The following is an 18,677-nucleotide window of genomic DNA, read 5'->3' on the forward strand; positions in this document are numbered from 1 at the left end:
GAGGATAGCGACAAGCCTGAGCCCGAGCCGGGGCCGGCAACCTTGCCCTGGCTCAAGAGCGTGCGTATCCGCGGCGACCGCGCGGGCGACTGGCTGCCGAGCTTCGTCCAGTGGGAGGTGCACGTCGCCCAGCATGCCGGGTCCGCAGCCGCGAGGCGGTTTGCCTCCTTGTCAATGAGAACTTGACGTATGGGCGGCGTGCCCGCACGCTGCAGGGCCTTTTTAAGTGCACGCTCGCTGTCAGAGAGGCCGGATCCTAGCCTAAGTAACGGTAGGTGGCGCGCTGGCCGACGAAGACGTGACAGCTTCCGTGACCATGGCCTCACATAGGCCCAGGACCCATCACCCGTTACTTCTTCGTGACATCTTATCGTATCAGGACCCGGCACTTAGCGCCTCGATTATCTCACATCAAAACACCGAAATCAGAGTACGCTCGGTCCGTGCTAGGCAATAAAGCGGACAAAAGTATGCGGCGCCTAAAGTTGGAAATTCAGCATTGGACACTTTTGAGGGGAAGGGATCCTGTTTCACCTCATCCTCTTACCACCATCACGACATCCCTCTTACGGGCACAACGCACGGGCGTGCCCCACCACCATCTGCACAACGGAGGTTTTCTTGTCTGGAAGGGACGCTGTACACTCGGAGATTGAGCCTGAACGGGAAACGGTAAGTCGGTAACTTTAATCTTGTATAGGGACGTCCGGACCTGGCACCCACAACATTCAGCTGCATGCCTCTGCTTCAGGAAGCCTCCCGCAAAGCGGCAGGACAACGTCAGCCCTATAGAAGGATGTCACCGGTTGCGAGCCATGAGCCTGAGTGGTCACCCCTGTCAGCCACGTCGCTGCTGCCTTGTTTGTTGCCGCATCGTTTCGAAGGCTATCCTATCTCCGCTGCGTATATAACTTCCAAGACGGAGTTATCCCTCCTTGTCTCCCACTGCCACCACATCCGGACTTCTTGCTCTTGTAACTTACCCCGCGCTGGTCGCCCTTTTCGCACCTCCATATCCAAGCCCACGCAGGCTCACGTTGAATACACTTCGTGCACTCACCCACGTACGACACAATCACTCGTTAGTGCGCATCATGTCCTCTCATCTCTTCATGGCTTCCGACGCCGATCTGGTGCTGCGTTCGTGCGTACCCAACCCTGTCGACTACCGCGTGCACAAGTGCATCCTCGCCGCGGCATCTCCCTTCTTCGCACACATGTTTGAGCTGCCGCAACCACGCGACGAATGCATGGGGGAGCCGAGCGCGCCAATTGTCGACGTCTCCGAGAATGCGCGGACGCTCGAGATGCTTCTCCGCTGCGTATACCCCGTGCCCAAGCCGACCATCGACACCTTCGAAGACCTGGCCGCCGTCCTCGAGGCAGCGTCCAAGTACGACCTCATCTCAGCAATTGACCATCTGCGCACGCTACTTGTAGCGCCCCGCTTCGTGGACGCAGACCCTGTGCGTGCGTACGCGATCGCGTGTCGGTTCGACCTCGAGGCAGAAGCGCGCGTGGTATCGCGGGCGACGTTGCGCGTGCGCGTGCTCGACGCACCGCTTTCCGAAGACTTGCGACATATCTCCGCGTTCGCGTACCATCGGCTGCTCGCGTTGCATTCTCAGCGTGCTGCTGCGGCGCAGGAGCTGCTCATCGTTCCTGACACGGTCAAGTGCATGATGTGCAATGGCACGCACTACGGCGCATTCTACCCGCCACGTTGGTGGAAGGACTACGAGGCACGCGCCCGCAAGGAGCTCGCGACATGCCCAACGTCAGACGTCATCTTCAGCATGGCGTTCCTCAACGAGTCAGCACGTGCCGGGTGCGAGCGCTGTGCAGGGAGCATACTTGACGCGCACTGGTTCCTGCAGAAGCTGCGACAGTCAATCGACGAGCTGCCAGATACCGTATGACGTTAGCTACGAGTTCGCATCATGGATCATGCTTCGTCTCCTGTTGGTTGTCGTTTCATGGACGTTGTTGATCTTCTTGTACGTCGCAACTGTGCTGTATCTCCACTCCCTTTTTACGATCCGTCACGACCAGCCAATCAAATACGGATATTGTACAGCCCGAATCAGTCATATCATGATTGTCTGAACTGCACTTGCGTTTCAGTTCCTCTATCTTCATAGCGACGACTTCGGAAAACGCTGTTTGGTGGCGAACTGTTACAAATCTGTCCGAGGACGCTGGTAGCTGCTAATATGGGTCTGCGGCGCTTAGGATTTCCGATTACTCCCCAGGTATATATTTCCCTGCCTATTATTCTGCATGTCTAATGCCAACAATTCTGATAGAGTCCAGCTTTGTTTCACACTGCAGGCCAGGCAGAAACTAGAGGACTCTGGCAATCTCGTGCGCGACACCGGAGACAGTGACTACAGCGGCTAGATGACTACTTCCTTGAACTACAGGCACTGGCGTGCGGTTGTGCCGAACGCCTCAGACCCATGGGCGGATCTTCATGTATAACGGACTCCTCGGAGCTTATGAAGACATACCCTGAACGTTCGCAGTACGCATCCCCTTCTCCTCTCCATTTCTGTGACAATTGGTGTCGGCTCAAAGTATCCGGTGAACGGGGTAAAACGCCTCACCAGCACTGAAACACGGTCAGTCTCTCATTATCGAGCACGTCATCGCTTCGGGACGATTTATATTGACCGTAGGTCGTCCGAGGAAAATCGGCTTCTTCCATTTAAGAATTCTGGATGTTTCACGTTCTCTCAACAAGGCTCTTGGCGCCTCACACCGAACCCTTTGGCGCAAACGAGGAGCTCGCTCTCGTGCTTCGTGCAATCAAGTATCACGATTTAAATATTCGCAAGTCGCCATTAAAAGAATTCAAGATCATGAGGATGCCATTCGCTCTCGCTTCAGCTCTCTTCACTGTAAGGCTAAGTGGGTTGCGCCAGGTGAGTACTAAGAGTAGGGAGGACGCCCGCAGCCCTAGGATGTGCCTTCGCGTGCTGTACGCGGACAGCGAGATACGCGATAAGCTCCTTGATAAGCCGACTCCATCGGACGGAGAGGATGTTCTTGTCTTGGGCTTCGAGAGGACCCCTAATATATAATAGTTGGGCCAGATGCCTGTCCAGGCCCTCTAAAAATCTTGCCAAAAACGCCCGGACAGGAGGGGCAATTTTGGGTCAAAAACGTCTGGACAGAATCAGGCCTAGTGAAATTTCGTCCACCCTTTACAAGTTCTTTGGCCACTTCAGTGACTTTGTGAGCAGTAGATGTCGACTAGAGCGAGCGGAAGATGCTGAGCGCCTCCTGACCGAGAGTGAGTTTGCGACCATTATTTGACAAGGTCGCGTCACCAGGTAGTATTTCCAGAAAGCAGTCGGAGGACAAGTGGGCGAAGGCAAATACTAGGTTGATCTCAATGATCGTGTGGTCGGTCGGCCAGACGCCTGCCCCCGCGGCTGACGTCCAGACAAAAATCAGGCCCGCCTTCGTCGAGAGTTCGACATCCGGACCACCCACCCGGCCTCGGCGAGGGTTGGGGTCAAAACGTTCGGATAAAACCTGGCGCAGGGTCCGAAATCTGGCCAAAAACACTCGGATCCCGGATAGGCCTTATCGAGGTCCTGCCTCGAGGAGCTGAGACGTCCATTTTCATGCACAGCACATCTCGAGGAGTGTCTCGAACAATGACTGGTAGCACGGCCATGGTGCCGCCCGTGGAAGCTAGTGTTCGACGACCCCGAATTTGGCGAGATCAACGCGATAGTCTGCGCGATAGTGCTGTGCTGCATCGTGAGCGAGGTAGTCTAGTTTCAGAGAGAGAGAGAGACAGGGCGGTTATGAACAGCCAGCGCTGTGTACAACAGAACACGGCCTAAAAAGGCTAATCCTAGAGAAGTTTTGCTGCTGTAGCCGACTTTGCATAGACGAAACGGAGCCCCGAGCCACTACCTTGTTGCGAGCTTGCTTCCTCCGTCTCTACATGGCCACCCCAGGCAACGATGTTCACGAAGCTCTTAAACTTCAGCATCCAATCTGTGGTCTCCGTAGACATCTAAAATGCGGGGCTTACCGATACCTCATCTTGTCAATGCCCTTCCCCGGTAGCTTCCGACTATTCATTGCATTGCACCTTTCTTGGTCTCAAATTGTGGTCTTGAAGATAGGATATTGTCTTCGCCGAATGTGATCGTACAAGAACTGTGAATATAGACCCCTAACTTAGTTAATAGCGATCGAATCTGACAACTGCGACACCCATTTTCGACTGGTTAAGTAAGGGCTACTCGGGATTAAACCCACAGATCATTAGAGCGCAATGTTCCTTCAAAATCTTCTCTCCGCTATGATCGGCAGGCTTCCCGTCTTGACGGTGAACCTGTCTCGCACTGAGGGCTCTCATGTTGCGGGATCCCAACCGTCCTGAAAGCGGAGGCTGAGGCGCTGCATTATGTGTGTCATGACGCACCGCAGCTCGAGCAGTCCGAGGTTCTTGCCGACGCAGTTCCAGGGTCCGGTCGAGAACGGCGTGAACGCGTTCACGTTGTGCGTCAGCGACCCCGGCGTGAGTCCCAGCGCCGCCACCCGCGCATCCTCGACGCCCTCGGCGACGAGCCACCGCTCGGGGAGGAACGTCTCCGGCAGCGAGAAGTTGCGCGCGTCGCGCTGCACGGACCAGAAGTGCACACGCACGGAGGTATTCTCCGGGATAAAACTGTTTCGCCCGGGCGGGTTAGTAGCACACGCAATACCGTGAGACATTCACGTACTGGGGACCGACGGCTGCACCGCCGCTACCAAGCTCAGGGGAGCGCTGGCTCCCACTCAAAATGGCGGGGAATAAGCGCATGGTTTCATTTCTGTGGTGGACAAAAGCCTTGCGTTAGATGCGTCCCAGGAATTGCCAGGACGGCTTACATGGCGGCCTCGAGGTATGGCATCTGTGAATGATACTTAGGATCGAGCGAATTCTCCTCGGGCGGGTAAAACTGGTCGACCTCGGCCTGAAGTCGCCTTTAAGTCTCTGGGTTTCGTAGGAGGCAGTACATGAGGTTGCTGAACACGGATGCGGTTGTATCCGACCCCGCGGTGATGGCCAGCGAAGAGTCCGCGAGGATAGTAGCCTTGTCTGGCGTCTGCTTCTCCGAGCCGTCCTCGTTGCTCTGCAAGCTCGTCAGCGGGCGTGAAGGGCGCTCGAAGGAAACCCACTAGATAGTAGAAGAGGTCCTTTTGCTTCGAACCATGCTGGTACCGCCGCGTGCCCCGCTCAATACACATTGCTCGATAATTCCTGGCAGATGCGGCAAGCTTTGGGAATTGTCGCATCCAGAAGCCCAGCCACGGGAGGTGCTCGAAAATCTGGCCAGACCTAGGGTCGCGTTCAGACATTGTAAAGCCCATATGACAGCTGAGGCAACCTACTCGAAGCCCAGCTTGAAGCTGTGCATCACGCCATCCTTATCTTCAGTAGCCATCATCTCCGCACCAAGATTACCACCGAAGAGCGCGTCAGTCATGATATCAAAGCTTTGGATGAGAGACAGCCAGATAGCAGATCTCCATGGGTGGAAAGACAAACGTAACGATAAGAAGTTAACCCAATACCCAAAATCAACTGTTTTCTTCTCAGCGAGGATCTCGACGAGCTGGGCGCCGCGCTTCGCGACGATGGGCTCATACTCCTCAAGTGCGGCCGTACTGAAGGCACGGACGGGCGGCTTAAGCGCACGCCCTTCGAACACTGGTGGCACATGTATGAATATGGCATAACATGCGAAAAAGAATGGCAATCACTTGGTCCCTTAGGCATCCCGTGTGCGCACATGATGGGTTGGATCATAGACGTGTCTCGGAATGAGAGCTCGTTGGGGCCTGCACGGCGTCAGCGGACAAAATTACCAGAAAAATGCATGCGCGACGCTGACCAAATCTGACGATGTCGCCATAGATATTGTGCAGCTGCTGGAGCTCAACGTGTTGCCGGCCCCGAATGGCGATCGACCCCCAGTATCCCCTCGAGACTTTTGCGAGGAATGGGCCTGGATAGCGAGCAAGTGGATGGAAAGGAGAGATGCGGTACAGAAAGACTGAGGAGGCCAACGTAGCATAGAAAGTGGCGTATGACAGAGCAATCCCTCCGAGGATGCCATAATAGTGGACGGGCAGCGACGAGAACACGGCGGGTGGGCCGAGGAGTGCGGCGGCCACGACCGGAAGTTCAGTGGGCTCTAAGCGATTGAAGACCAGGTGAGTTGCCTGTGACGTCAGGGGCGTGAGCTCGACAGATATCACTAAAGATGCGCGCGTGCGTACAAGGGCGCAAGTCGCGACGGCTAGGATGCTGTACTGCGTGAGACTGCTCAAGAGGGTGGACATGGTGTCGAGAGACTGGATTTCTCGAACGTCGCCTGGACACCACTCAGGCTATAAGAGGCCCTTGGAACGGCTCCACGAATGGAGATGAACGCAGCGCTCACGAGGGAAGGTTTCCATTAAGCAAGTTCGAGACATGTCTGACGACGAGCGGGTGTAAGAGGCTGCCCGCGCACCTGACAGCCGCCGGCCATTGTGAAAGCCCGAAAGGGCTGCCAGCTTTGTGGCGGAGTCAATCCTGCACTGCCTGCAGATGAACCCAGAGGCCTGGTCAACAATTGTTTCTACCTCGAGAAAACGTCTGAACAACGAGGGCGAAAGGAGGTCCTGCTATGCCACTACGCATCCATCAATGACTAGTCCTGCACAATGCCCAGTTCAGCGCACAAGTAAGATGTTCACCATGCACCTTCCTGTCGCCTTTTAGGGAATAATAGGCAGCGAATCGAGTGAGTAGTGATTACACAACGGGGAGAAAGTTTGAAACTCGACATATAGAATTACGCCCCAGACAATCCAAGCTCTCTCGAGTCGTACGCGCACAGCTCCAGCAGCGAGCACAGGGCGAAGATACATATCAGTATACAGCAGACCAACAAAGCGTTTTACGAATAAAATACAACCCGCACGATTCGCATCCGTTGTCTATACGCAGCTCAAGCTGCGCCGCTGCTCCCCGGACGAGGCGTTGCATGCTAGTCCGTGAAGTGCCCTGGCAGTGCAGAGACTGCGACCTTCTAGGAAACTCATGCCGGAGAGCTCCTGGGTGCGGGGCCAGCACCATCGGCTGCCGCGGATGTGATCATCGCCCTGTGCGAGTAGGTTAACAAGCGAAGTCATCGACACGGTCGTACACACCTCTCGTCCGGTCTACATCCCATTTTGAACCCTCGTCGCGACTCACGATGCGTTCAACTGGCGATCCCCATCGGCGGCGGCCGCGTTACTGTTAGGCATTGCACTCTCTTCGTGCTCCTCAACTTTCTGCACTTCGCTCGACCTCTCAGGCGGAGGCCGATTATCCGCGTGGTACGGGCCGAGGCTGACGCTGCGCACGAGCCTTGGCTCCAAGCTAGCCTGCGCAGGTGAGCCCGCGCCGCCTTTCGCTTTGGTGCCCTCATGTACGTCGTCCACGAGCGTCGACGCGAGCGAGTCGATCGAGCCGTTCGCCTTGCGGTACCCGTTTGCGGGTTTGAGCGTCTCCTCCGAGCAGCGCGGAGTGCGCTCGTCGTCGTCGAGGTACACTCCGTGCCTTCTCACGCAGTCCACCGGGGTGCTCGCGATGTCCACCGGTGTTGCGAGTTGCTCGTTTTGCGCGGGCAGATGCGCCTGGCCGTTTGCCAGCGGTGCGCCGGGCGGTGGTGTTGGCGGGACGACGATCCGTTCATAGTAGAGCATGAACGCGCCGGCGCCCTCCTGCAGTACGCTCTCGATCCCGCACTCGCGGACGTCGTCATCGCTCACGCGGAGCCAACCTCTGCCGGTGCCGCGTATGCTCTCAAGGCTTGCGAGCCCGCTCTCGCCTTCCCCTCGCACACCCGGCGGCAGCCATCGCTTCTCGTCCGGTAGGCGCGCAGGCCGCGGCCTTCGCCGATAGCACACGTAGTGTCCGAAGGAGTGCTGGCCATAGTGCACGACAACACCGCTGAGGCGGTAGAGCGTTCGCGTAGATGGATCAACCTTTGGAACGCCGGTTGACTGCATGAAGATCGAGGGCCGGAAGCCTGGTCCAGATATCGGTGCTTGTGGGCTCGTGTTCAGCATCCCACTTGTCGTGTACGGCGTTAAGTCGAGAATTTCAGCGAATGACACCCTACAGCTGTTCTTGGCCGCGCCGTACACGCCACCAAAGTGCAGAGAACGGTTGAGATGCAGAACTAGGATCGGTGGCGGCTGTCGTAGGCAGGCAATCAGGATAAGTAGGCAATCGAGGAGAGATGTGCTTACTCGTGCAACCATAGCTTGCTTCGTCGACGCTCGAGCGACCTTCACAACCTGGACACCCTTCACATCTTCTTCGACTCGGCCGGCATCAATTAGATCTTTCACACGAGAAGCCAACTTGCGGGATTCTTGCGCCCGCTTCTTCTTGGACTTTGATACCGGGGTCATGGGTACGCTATCAGTGGCATCCGGGGTCGGCAACGTCGCTGAAGAGGAAGCGGGTGGAGAAATGGGCTTCTCGACGACTCCTTCCTTAGCATATTTCTCATACGTCGCCTCCATCGAACAGCGCCGACATATGCAGTCCGTAAGAACCTCGAGGCGAGTGTAATCCGCGAGGCAATCTTCTAGACCACAGGCGTTCTATAAGGTGTTTAGACAGAGATCATTGTCGCGACAGAGAGGACTTACAGCCCTTGGCAAAGCTAACTGCCAGCTGTCGAAGGAGAAGTGCATGACGGCCTCGGTGTATCCACATTCGACGCAGCACCTCCGATTGGCGGTCAGGCCGTCAAAGACACTCTTCGTGATGCTCATGATCTCCAGCTCAGAATCTCGGTGCGGCGCCGCACCACCGTTCACGACACTATGGCTAGGCTGCTTGGGTATGGGCGACAAGGCCCCGCCGAGGCCGAGATCACGCCCAGCTTCGTGCGCTACTTCTGCGGCTTCTGTCTTCACAGCTTCGATAAGCACTTGAAAGAGCTCTTGGGCATCTTGGTGTTCTCGGGAAGAGAATAGTCGGTTGCTGCTGCGTGAACCAGCACATGATGATGGAGGTGGCGCAGACAACGCTTGGATAAGGGCATGAGGCCGGAGAGATGTTCGACTTGACCGCGGCGTATTTAGTTCTGAGCATATCCGTTATAGTTAAGTTTTGCTGAACGTGAGGCTCATGACGAACCGTGCAATATATCACGTAACGCATCTACCACCGGCGTCGGAATATCGAGCTCTTCCGCACGTATATGAATGGCGTTGATGTAAGGCTGTAAGTACGCCAACGACGCAAGAGCCTAGCGATGACAGAGGAGTCAACGGCCAGCCGGTCAAGAGGAGAGATGCCGACGTACTTGGAGAGTTGAGTCCATAAAACAGTACGTCCCAGATATATTGACGATCCCAGGATAATACCCTTCATCTTCAGCATCTTCGGGTTCGAAGTCCTGTTTCTGGTCGTCAAGCTCATCCTTGCTCGAGCCTGCTTCCGTTAGATCAAAGAAGCGCGCAGTGCACAGAAACTTACCTTGGGCTGGTGACCCGTTGGACAGCCCAGACTGCTCGGCCCGTGTCCTCACGATCTTCTTCTTCTCTGAGGTCTTCTCCTTTGACCCCGCATACCAGTTCCACGGCAGTGCGCCAGCCAGGCTTTGCAGCACCATGGCCACGTAGCGCAGCAGAACACGGACAGGATAAACTATCGCGCGTTTGTGTTTGTTCGTAAGTAGCACGAATAGCGGAACGACGAGAATGAGGAGCAACGGTGCGAGCTGCTGGACGAGTTCGTTTGCGAAGAGGGAGGTAAGCAGGTTGCCCGAGTCCCGGCCGCCGTGGTTCGAGTAGCGAGTGTGGTATCTGTCTTGTCTGAGATGTCTTTGGTGACGATAAGGGTGGTTCATCGGACGCGGCGAGCTCGAAGCTCACAGCGAAGGCGGCATGGATGTCGAGGACAGCGAGGGGGAAGACATCACCAAGCGCCCATACCGCCGATAACCCTAACCTTATACATCATGATGGCGCATCAAAGAGCCACACGTCCCGCCTGCATTGCCGCGCACTCTCGACTTGACCCGTCCGATTGTTACTTTCGAGTTATCGCCAGCCTCTGTAGACAGGATTTTTGCAAGTAAACAAATGCCTTATATGTTGACTACAACTGCTGCACGTCGTGCACCTATGCATACAGATTGGGGCAATGATATTCCGTCATCTTAGCAAGCATGATGGCCATTGCCGTCAGTAGGACCTCCAGACAAGACATAACTGGTTCAGTACCGTTCCGAACTCCCGCAATGCTTGAGTTCCATCATGCACGATCCTGCTAGCTACTCACGCTGGGACCAAAATGCTCACAGTACTACGCTTTCGAGCATACAAACTACAGCCGGCCTCGCATCGACGAGCAGTAATCCCGAGCTCCTTGCTCGTCATTCGTCCCCACTGGTCCTGTGCGACCGTCCCATACGACATCGTCCACGTAGTTCCCCAGTTCGAGCACCTCAGCCTCTGTGATAGCGTCCGTGCCGGTGATGGTCAGCTTTACAACCCGCTTTCCTAGGTTCGCCCGAGCCCTGAGCGCAGCGACAAACGCGTCATACCATCTCCCGCGCTGCCAGAAATCCTCTACCTCATCCTCGGCATCCATGCTGTCCGACAGCGAGACGACGAGGAAGGCAACACGGTCGAGCTTGAGGTGTCTCAGCTTCGGGAACAGCAACGCCGGGGTGCCATCGCGCGGATGAAGAGCCGTAGGGAGATGCTCTGCCGAGCGTCCAGAGACGGAGAGGATGTGTACGTCGTCCGCGTGTGCGAAGGTATCGCGCCACGTCACCTCGGACGGCATATACGGCTCGCCGCCGTACGCGGCCCGCGGAAACTCGTCGATCATGAGGAACTGCACCGTGCTGAGCGGCAGGCGCGAAAAGACGTGGAGGAATATGGACTCTGCGCTGGAGTCGCTCAGGCTGACCTCGAGCAGCCCGGTGCCAAAGAGGTGCGACGCCGAGCATGCACCTTCTACGGGAACTGTAGAATCTGGTACGTCGGTCCATGCGCCAATCGAGATCCTAGGGGCACCGTGACGCCGCATATCCTTCGCCTCAAGGCAAACAGAGCGTATGAGCACAGGAGGATCTGCCTCCGCCGCTGCCACAAACTTCCTGCCAAGCGCAGAGCCGAGGAGCGCGAGGCTAGAGGTGGCAATCCCGGTACCCTGAGATCGATCTGGGGGGCCAATCATATATAGTTGACGCAAAGCGGGCGTCGTCTGGACCTCGATGTTCTCAAGGAGCGTGGCCACGATGGCTCCCCCAAAACGACTGCATGATCGTACCACTAATTGCCGCAAGTTGAGGAGCGCGATTGGGCGTGATGAGAGCTTCGGTGGCTCCAAGAGGTTCTGCGAGACCAAGTCCCACGGCACGTCGGGCGGGCCGTCGAGTAGCCAGAGCTTCTCGAGTTTGGGAAGTCCCTTTAAAGCGTCCAGCAGCATTGTCCACCGAGCGCTGGCGTCGATGTCTGTCGGCCAGCTAAAGTTGACCAGAGTGAGGTTGCGCAAATTAGGGGAGAAGAGCTTCGAGGCGGCAAAAAATGAGAGGAAGGTGGTCTCCAGTGTCTCCAGAGCCAATGATTCTTGGACGAGGCGAAGTACAGGAGGGAAGAGGTTATGCAACACGCTACGGCCGGTTGTGGCAGTGAGAGCTAGGAACCTAAGCTGAGGGAACGCGGGGGCATCAAAGATCCCTGGTTGATCCGGCGTCGTGGCGTCATACTCGAGCAACAGCCTCTCGATGCGAGCCGAGTTCTGGAAAATCAGCGCCCAGGGCTGAGGCGGGGAATGGACCGTTCCCGATTCATAGGTGAGCGCACCCACCACAGACACGGGTACCTGTCCAGAACGCTCGAAGAAGGCCTCTACGCACGCTATGCTTGTCGCCTTGATATTCGTCCACAATACGGGAGCAGAGAGCACGATATCGCGCCAGTGACGACAGACATGAGCTACAGCGAGCCATCCGTATACGTCCGAGGACCAGGTTCCTTGCGGCTTCCAAACCGCATTTGTAAGGAAGTGGAAGGAGGCGACGTGGTGCTTGAATATTTCGAGAAGAAGCTCTTCGGGGAGAGTAACAGTTCGCACATCCTCGTTCAGCCGTGCGCAAAGTGTTCGTGCTCTCTTCTCGACTTTCTCAGGTCCCGCTCTCGTCTGTGAAGTGGAGTTGCAGAGTATCTCTTCTTCCATGGCTATCCTAGCATACAAGAGCGGTAAGGACACATAGGAAGGCTAGAGCAGACAGGATACATACTGGAGACGAGGCGACGTAGCAAGAGGTGAGATAAAGTGAGGAAACGCCATACATGCCAGCTCATGACCGGGTCAAAAGACTACGGCCAAGACCGGTACATTTTTTGACGTCTCCTGTGTCAGATTACTGCAGCTTGCCCCAAAATGAAGGTCATGAGACTGGAATTTCGCGTAAATTTTACGATGTCACCGACGCAGCAAGCTTCCGTATGAGTAATACGACGGGATCGGGAAAGCGCAGGAGCCGAGTGTGAAGTTGACAGCGAACAAGAGTTTCCATGGTCCCGTAGTAATTACGAGGTCTTGACACCGGGTGGCAGAGGTAATTCTTTTCCTCTAAAGTCCAGGAGTTCACGATTGAGACCGAATTGTATGTAGCGACTTGGAGCATGTTCTCGCGCTCTCCCAAGAAGTACCGGCCCTCGGATAACTTCGACCTGAATGCGCAGAAATTGTACTGATCCTTATATCCTTCATCGCTGTCTGTCGAGTGTAGGCGACCTCGGGGTGTGGCCATGCTTTGCACCAGTGGTGCTTGTGTTCGTGCGTTACCGGCACCAGGATCGTGAGAATATCTGCAATGTGTAGTTGATGCAACCCTTTTCAGGAATCGAGAGATAATCTAAGCTCAGAAGAGGCGCTTATCACGTCTTTCTATGGCCGGCATCCCGAAATCTCGGGTGCTTCCGCCGGCTTTTCCGAGCGAGCAAAGCGCGTCTATTTGCTTCGGTCGTACGCCTGGGTTTCTCTCTTTCTTTTCCCTCCTCCGTCAAAGTGCCAAACCATGCAAATAGCTATGATACAATATTGCACAATAATCAACGATAAAAACAAGTCTTGGGATGAGATGAAAGAGGCGGTGCATGGAAGAGCAAGGGGAGAAAGGCATCACATGTAAGCCAGGAGCAGCGGCACGACGTTCCAGTCAACGTCGCTCAGGACCTGCGTCGGGTGCATCCCGTCTAGGCGCAAAGTCCATCATAGGTGAGACCGGGCCGTCCGCGACTCCACAGCGCCCTCACCTCGTGAGACATTCACCTCAGCCTGACCTTCAAAGACCTGACAGTCCTCGACGAACGCGTCCCAGCGCTCGTCCGAGACGATCTTCGACGTGATCCACGGCCCGACACCCATCGCATGGATCAGCTGCTCGACTTGAGGGAGCACTGCGTCCAACGCCTTGTCTTCCATCCCGGCGAGCGCCTTGCGGCTCACGCCCGCGTTCTCGACGTACCATGCCCTATCGAGCTTCATGCAGCTGGCGACGTAGAGCTCGACGAGCGGCTGCTGCACACCGGCCGCGACGGCCGCCTCGTACGCCATACGATGGCCCATCGCCTCGATGATCGCCTGGCACTGTGGCAAGACCAGCTTGTTGACTTCGCTGCTTCGGTGGTGCGCACACGACGCGAGCACGGCACGGCTCTCGTCGAAGAGGCCCGCCTCGTGACGTGCGAGCAAGCCCTCCTGGTCCCGCGCCGCCGGGACCTTGTAGCGGCCCTGTAGCATCTCGGTTGCGAGCTCTGTGGCCGGAGACGGTCAATACAGGTCGTTTAGTGCTCGCTTGTGTACGTACTGATAGAGAGTACGAGTATGTCACCTTCAGCGATGGCAATGCCCCGGGCGTCGTTCTATGCGACGTTGGCGCATGAAATGACAGGTGACAAACACAGACGACTTACATGTATCGTGGTCATCTGATTGTGCGTGAATAAGCCCTGGACGCCGCATTGGTCTGCAATCGCGATGGCGCTCGCATTCATGTGACCGACGATGGTCGCCTTGAGGATGCCTGCGATAGCGTGGCGGACGCGGTAGTCTACGGTGATGTCGCTGAAGACGTTGGTGCACCACTCCACAAACGCCTCCATGACGTATATCTGCGCAGTCAGTGTCAGGATCGGGATCTGCTGCGTGCGGAAGTGCATGATCGGGATGCGGTTGCTGGGCTCGCCGACGTGGCGGCGCAGAGAGTACATTGCTCCGATGGTGACACAACCCTTCATCAGCGGCAGCGCAAGGCAGCCGATGGCGATCGTCCCACAGACGACGCGCCACATCGACTGTGTCAGCGCGAGCCGTGGCGAGACAGCCTTCTCGATCGACCCGAGAATCGACTGGGACGGTAGGCGAACGTTGTGGAAGGATGTGATGGCGTGGTCCACGGGATTTGGGCCACCTCGCTCAGGGAGGAGGCTGTACAAGGGGGGTTGAGGACCAAAATATTCAGGTAGAGGCAGTGGAACGTACATAGACTTGATGCCTGTGCACATCTGCCTTCCATCATTGAGAGGAACAACGAATGGGCGGATGCCACGGTCTTGACCATGTACAATGAGCTTGGCCCAGACAACAGCAATGGTCGGAAGGCCGGCAGGAATGGTAGGGGGCATGAACCTGAGATGATGGCGCGTTAGACACGATACAAACAAAACAAAAAAGTGAGATCTTGGGATCTTACTTGGCCGCTCTAGGTGTAGGGGTGTTCAAGGTAAATTCACCAGAAGGTAGGAGGGTGGCGGTGGTCTCGAGATTAGCAATGTCTAGACCATGTCCAACTTCAGTCATCAGGAATTGTCCGCTGCCAGATAGTGCATGTCAGCACAAGTGATGCCATACACTATGGCGTACGCACTTCTTCCGGTAGCTGAGGAGATCATCGACGAGGGGGACGAGCTCGGGTCGGTGGACGGCATGCCTTGCGATTGTACCGGCTGTCAGGTTGACTTGAATGGTGACGAGGGTCGCTGCACCTCCGTCCAGAGTTGCGAGCGGGTCCTGGTGGAGTTGCCAAAATTTGGGGGAAAGAGTTAGAACATCATCAATTTCCAGGCCTGCGAGGTACCGGAAGTCAGCATTGAGAGCTTGGATGATAATAGGGAAAGCACGCACGGTATGCCCGAACGTACTCCTTCGCGCGTTCGTATGCGAGTTTAGCTTTCTCTGTTCTCGTAAGGGCATGAGTAGGGGTCATGAAGGCGGGGGTGCTCAAGATGTGGAGAGCATGTTTGGGAGTATGGGACATAGCGAGACGGGCAAACGGGGGTGACCAGAAAATACACAGAGGGAGAGATAATGGGTGAGGGCACAGCCTGATGGACTCGCGCGATGGGTGACCTCCATTTCTACTGCTGGCGCAGTGTACAGACCGAGCCCCCGGCAGACTTGGAATTTGCGAAGCCTTAGTTGATACTTGTTGCCATCAGAAAAGATCACACGTGTGAAAAGGGACTTCTGATGTCCACGGTGGTATCTTGAGCCCGACCAGGTTAGGTCAGTGTCATCGAAATCAGAATGGCAGGAATACTATACCGCCATAATAGACACTGCTGTTCACACCCTGAGACCCGGGGCGTTGGAAACGTGATCAGATAACAGTTCGCTAATCACCCGTAACGCATGGTCGTGGTTCGGTGGCTTTACCGTGATTTTGGAGAGCAGAGACACAAATCAAGCGAGGCCCGTAGGCATTTTCCAGGGTGCCGGCTTGCGGACGAGGATTTCAACTTCTCGTCACGGGCGTCTCTAACAAGCTGCAAGGCAGGTTCTTCAGTAAGTCGAGAAGAAGAAGTCCAACTTGAAGCTCTGGGACGAGCTGAAGAAAGATTCTCGCACCTCTCGCTAGCGCGAAAACGAAGCCGCGTACCCGGATAACCGCGAGTGCCCAGATTACCCTGATGTAGACACCCCCCTGCATGCCGCCAAGGCACATCTCGTATCGACCGAAGGTTATCCGCTCCCCTCTGAATATGCTCACGCAGTGGACGGCACGTTGGTTGTCCTTAAAGATGAAGTCGTTCTGCAGTTGACTGGCCCGACAATATTTGATATCGAGTACGCAAACCGTGCGAATGAGCCTGACGAGGTGGATGATGTTTCCGCAGGGTGTATGTTCCAGATCATTGAATATACTAATACTACCGCAACCTTAAGGCCATACTTTGATGGCCAGAAATTGAGTGGAAATGAGAGAGATATTCGGAGTATTCGGAGGCGCGGTTTATTACCCTAACGCGACCGTGTGATCGACGCCACGAAGTGTCGGCATTTTACCGGGTGCTACTCATCGAGCCGATCATTGTTCGCGGGAGTAGATAAAGCGCCTCCGAAAGACTCGGAATTGTTATGCCGCAGTCACTAGCAGTGCTATTCAGTGGAGGCATACCGACCACACATAGTTGCATCGCATTGGTAATAGCGTGTCCTCTATAGCGGCTGATTCTTGGAGTATTACGAACTGGCTGGGCTCCAGTGATCAGAATAAGGGTGCACCTTTGACCCCGAACCCGCTGGACTCGGCATCATTATGAAGTGAGTCATCTAATATATAAAAGTGTCGGAAATAATGTCTTGAATCAGATAACAAACCGGGACCTCAGCTTGCCTTGATCTGGACCTGTCTATCAAGGCACCCAGGTATGTCGATCCGAGCCCAAGACGCACAAGCGAGAGCGAGACTCATGGTACTCTATGGTACTGCCAGTATGGCAGTATCCAATCACTGATGCCGAGGCGTGCTCAATTCTCGCGGGTTGGGTTGGGATCGTTGGGTTGGCTTCGCTTGTCCAGCACCATGTCACACGGCCTCATGGAGATAACTCGTCATCCAAGTGAGACAAGGGAGGTGAAGCGAACCCTGTTGACGCTGAAAAGGCCAACGGCATGTTTGCAACAATCGTTGTCGTCCTCTTATAGCCTCTTATCTCCTCTCAAAGGCGGCGCCGCACACCTTTTGCATGGCGGCATCTCGACCGTATATGACTGTAGCCAAGCCAGCGGGCTCGACAGAAGCGTCACAACGTGATACACCGACGTCACGCACGAGATCAAACCTATCACCTCGGGCTTCCGCCTTGCGCTCTCGCACAACCTCGTGGACACGAACCAGGCGCTGCGCCCTGCGCTCTCGACAAACGCATGGGTCGTGGACGAACTGCGCCGCCTGTGCCGCCTGTGGAACGTCGACGAGGGCACATACGCGCCCGAGAGGCTCGTGTACCCGCTAGATCACAAGTACTCGCGCGCAAACCTGAATGCGGTCTCGAGCTCGCCCACGCTGCGTGCGACCTTGTAGAGTGCTTATCTAGCCGTGTCCGGTCGCTGCGCTCCGTAAGGACCTCGTGCGTCTCAATCGCTATCGAGACGCACGTGGTATATAGTGCAGCATTTGTCTACATTACGAATTGATGTCTAAGGGCACAGTATAAAGTAAATACAAGTAGTAAACAACATGTGCATGAGGCGCCGGCGAACACGAGCTCGAGATACAGATCCAAAAACACAACAGGGAGCATACCCGCCTAGGCGCAAAGTCCATCATAGGTGAGACCTGACCGACTCCGCTGCCCTCTCCGCTTGGAAGACATTCACCTCGGCCTGACCTTCAAAGACCTGACAGTCCTCGACGAACGCGTCCCAGCGCTCGTCCGAGACGATCTTCGACGTGATCCACGGCCCGACACCCATCGCCCGGACCAGCTGCCCGACCTGGGGGAGCACCGCGTCGAGCGCCCTGTCCTCCATCCCGTCGAGCGCCTTGCGGCTCACGCCCGCGTTCTCGACGTACCACGCCCCGTCGCGCTTCATGCAGCTGGCGACGTAGAGCTCGACGAGCGGCTGCTGCACACCGGCCGCGACGGCCGCCTCGTACGCCATACGATGGCCCATCGCCTCGATGATCGCCTGGCACTGTGGCAAGACCAGCTTGTTGACTTCGTTGCTTCGGTGGTGCGCGCACGATGCGAGTACCGCACGGCTCTCGTCGAAGAGGCCCGCCTCGTGACGCGCGAGCAAGCCCTCCTGGTCCCGCGCCGCCGGGACCTTGTAGCGGCCCTGTAGCATCTCGGTTGCGAGCTCTGTGGCCGGAGACGGTCAGTTCGGGTCGTTCGGTGCTCGCTGATGTACGTACTGATAGAGAGCACGAGTATGTCACCTTCAGCGATGGCAATGCCCCGGGCGTCGTTCTATGCGACGTTGGCGCATGAAATGACAGGTGACAAACACAGACGACTTACATGTATCGTGGTCATCTGATTGTGTGCGAACAACCCCTGGACGCCGCACCGGTCTGCAATCGCGATGGCGCTCGCATTCATGTGACCGACGATGGTCGCCTTGAGGATGCCTGCGATAGCGTGGCGGACGCGGTAGTCTACGGTGATGTCGCTGAAGACGTTGGTGCACCACTCCACAAACGCCTCCATGACATAGATCTGCGCAGTCAGTGTCAGGATCGGGATCTGCTGCGTGCGGAAGTGCATGATCGGGATGCGGTTGTTGGGCTCGCCGACGTGGCGGCGAAGAGAGTACATCGTCCCCGATGGTGACACAACCCTTCATCAGCGGCAGCGCAAGGCAG

The 18,677-nt window shown here is 56.1% G+C and overlaps 7 protein-coding genes across 7 annotated transcripts in view; 2 read left to right on the top strand and 5 right to left on the bottom strand.

The window, feature by feature from the left end:
• The first annotated feature begins 640 nt into the window (after positions 1-640).
• Positions 641-2,531, top strand: PHACADRAFT_250876 (uncharacterized protein). Its single transcript, XM_007392508.1, has 2 exons — positions 641-2,252; positions 2,307-2,531. Exon 1 carries the CDS (start codon positions 1,113-1,115, stop codon positions 1,917-1,919), a length of 807 nt encoding a protein of 268 aa, XP_007392570.1. The 5' UTR covers positions 641-1,112; the 3' UTR covers positions 1,920-2,252; positions 2,307-2,531.
• Positions 2,532-4,362: 1,831 nt separating this feature from the next.
• On the bottom strand, positions 4,363-6,378 carry PHACADRAFT_206232 (uncharacterized protein). The gene is made up of 9 exons (XM_007392509.1): positions 6,292-6,378; positions 5,904-6,234; positions 5,773-5,850; positions 5,401-5,719; positions 5,188-5,347; positions 5,043-5,141; positions 4,897-4,982; positions 4,749-4,838; positions 4,363-4,693 (listed from the first exon to the last, which is right to left on the bottom strand). The coding sequence occupies exons 1-9, from the start codon at positions 6,352-6,354 to the stop codon at positions 4,378-4,380; spliced, it is 1,542 nt and encodes a 513-aa protein (XP_007392571.1). The 5' UTR covers positions 6,355-6,378; the 3' UTR covers positions 4,363-4,377.
• Positions 6,379-6,830: 452 nt separating this feature from the next.
• Positions 6,831-9,872, bottom strand: PHACADRAFT_250878 (uncharacterized protein). Its single transcript, XM_007392510.1, has 7 exons — positions 9,542-9,872; positions 9,369-9,496; positions 9,200-9,311; positions 8,707-9,146; positions 8,299-8,658; positions 7,210-8,244; positions 6,831-7,161 (listed from the first exon to the last, which is right to left on the bottom strand). The coding sequence occupies exons 4-6, from the start codon at positions 8,830-8,832 to the stop codon at positions 7,252-7,254; spliced, it is 1,479 nt and encodes a 492-aa protein (XP_007392572.1). The 5' UTR covers positions 8,833-9,146; positions 9,200-9,311; positions 9,369-9,496; positions 9,542-9,872; the 3' UTR covers positions 6,831-7,161; positions 7,210-7,251.
• Positions 9,873-10,148: 276 nt separating this feature from the next.
• Positions 10,149-12,290, bottom strand: PHACADRAFT_250880 (uncharacterized protein). Its single transcript, XM_007392511.1, has one exon. It carries the CDS (start codon positions 11,102-11,104, stop codon positions 10,394-10,396), a length of 711 nt encoding a protein of 236 aa, XP_007392573.1. The 5' UTR covers positions 11,105-12,290; the 3' UTR covers positions 10,149-10,393.
• A 978-nt stretch (positions 12,291-13,268) lies between these two features.
• PHACADRAFT_115441 (uncharacterized protein) lies at positions 13,269-15,302 on the bottom strand. Its single transcript, XM_007392512.1, has 8 exons — positions 15,212-15,302; positions 14,955-15,153; positions 14,781-14,900; positions 14,570-14,716; positions 14,002-14,515; positions 13,896-13,950; positions 13,348-13,842; positions 13,269-13,311 (listed from the first exon to the last, which is right to left on the bottom strand). The coding sequence occupies exons 1-8, from the start codon at positions 15,291-15,293 to the stop codon at positions 13,298-13,300; spliced, it is 1,626 nt and encodes a 541-aa protein (XP_007392574.1). The 5' UTR covers positions 15,294-15,302; the 3' UTR covers positions 13,269-13,297.
• A 1,590-nt stretch (positions 15,303-16,892) lies between these two features.
• On the top strand, positions 16,893-17,393 carry PHACADRAFT_192423 (uncharacterized protein; the record flags this gene model as incomplete). Its single annotated transcript, XM_007392513.1, has 2 exons — positions 16,893-17,072; positions 17,145-17,393. 2 exons carry the CDS (start codon positions 16,893-16,895, stop codon positions 17,391-17,393), a joined length of 429 nt encoding a protein of 142 aa, XP_007392575.1.
• A 123-nt stretch (positions 17,394-17,516) lies between these two features.
• Positions 17,517-18,677, bottom strand: part of PHACADRAFT_138443 (uncharacterized protein) — a 3,045-nt gene continuing 1,884 nt past the window's right edge. The window contains exons 6-7 of the mRNA XM_007392514.1: positions 18,228-18,282; positions 17,517-18,174 (exon numbers count right to left, since the gene is read on the bottom strand). Coding sequence (XP_007392576.1) covers positions 17,636-18,174; positions 18,228-18,282 — 594 coding nt within the window. The 3' untranslated portion in view covers positions 17,517-17,635. The remainder of the gene's footprint in view (positions 18,175-18,227; positions 18,283-18,677) is intronic.

This window comes from Phanerochaete carnosa, assembly GCF_000300595.1.
Source record: "Phanerochaete carnosa HHB-10118-sp unplaced genomic scaffold PHACAscaffold_2, whole genome shotgun sequence".
Classification (NCBI taxonomy): Eukaryota; Fungi; Basidiomycota; class Agaricomycetes; order Polyporales; family Phanerochaetaceae; genus Phanerochaete; species Phanerochaete carnosa.

What these genes read in the sequence shown, in the direction of transcription:
- PHACADRAFT_206232 (XM_007392509.1), bottom strand. Translation starts at nt 6,354, where the DNA reads ATGTCCACCCTCTTGAGCAGTCTCACGCAGTACAGCATCCTAGCCGTC. An exon ending in CCGTCGCGACTTGCGCCCTT is followed by an intron (nt 6,235 to 6,291) that starts GTACGCACGCGC and finishes CTGACGTCACAG; the next exon opens with GCAACTCACCTGGTCTTCAA. An exon ending in CCATACCTCGAGGCCGCCAT is followed by an intron (nt 4,839 to 4,896) that starts GTAAGCCGTCCT and finishes TGTCCACCACAG; the next exon opens with AAATGAAACCATGCGCTTAT.
- PHACADRAFT_115441 (XM_007392512.1), bottom strand. Translation starts at nt 15,293, where the DNA reads ATGACCCCTACTCATGCCCTTACGAGAACAGAGAAAGCTAAACTCGCA. An exon ending in ATCAGATGACCACGATACAT is followed by an intron (nt 13,951 to 14,001) that starts GTAAGTCGTCTG and finishes AACGTCGCATAG; the next exon opens with AACGACGCCCGGGGCATTGC. An exon ending in CATACTCGTACTCTCTATCA is followed by an intron (nt 13,843 to 13,895) that starts GTACGTACACAA and finishes CTCCGGCCACAG; the next exon opens with AGCTCGCAACCGAGATGCTA.
- PHACADRAFT_250880 (XM_007392511.1), bottom strand. Translation starts at nt 11,104, where the DNA reads ATGCGGCGTCACGGTGCCCCTAGGATCTCGATTGGCGCATGGACCGAC.
- PHACADRAFT_250878 (XM_007392510.1), bottom strand. Translation starts at nt 8,832, where the DNA reads ATGAGCATCACGAAGAGTGTCTTTGACGGCCTGACCGCCAATCGGAGG. An exon ending in AGTTAGCTTTGCCAAGGGCT is followed by an intron (nt 8,659 to 8,706) that starts GTAAGTCCTCTC and finishes AACACCTTATAG; the next exon opens with AACGCCTGTGGTCTAGAAGA. An exon ending in AGCAAGCTATGGTTGCACGA is followed by an intron (nt 8,245 to 8,298) that starts GTAAGCACATCT and finishes TGCCTACGACAG; the next exon opens with CCGCCACCGATCCTAGTTCT.
- PHACADRAFT_250876 (XM_007392508.1), top strand. Translation starts at nt 1,113, where the DNA reads ATGGCTTCCGACGCCGATCTGGTGCTGCGTTCGTGCGTACCCAACCCT.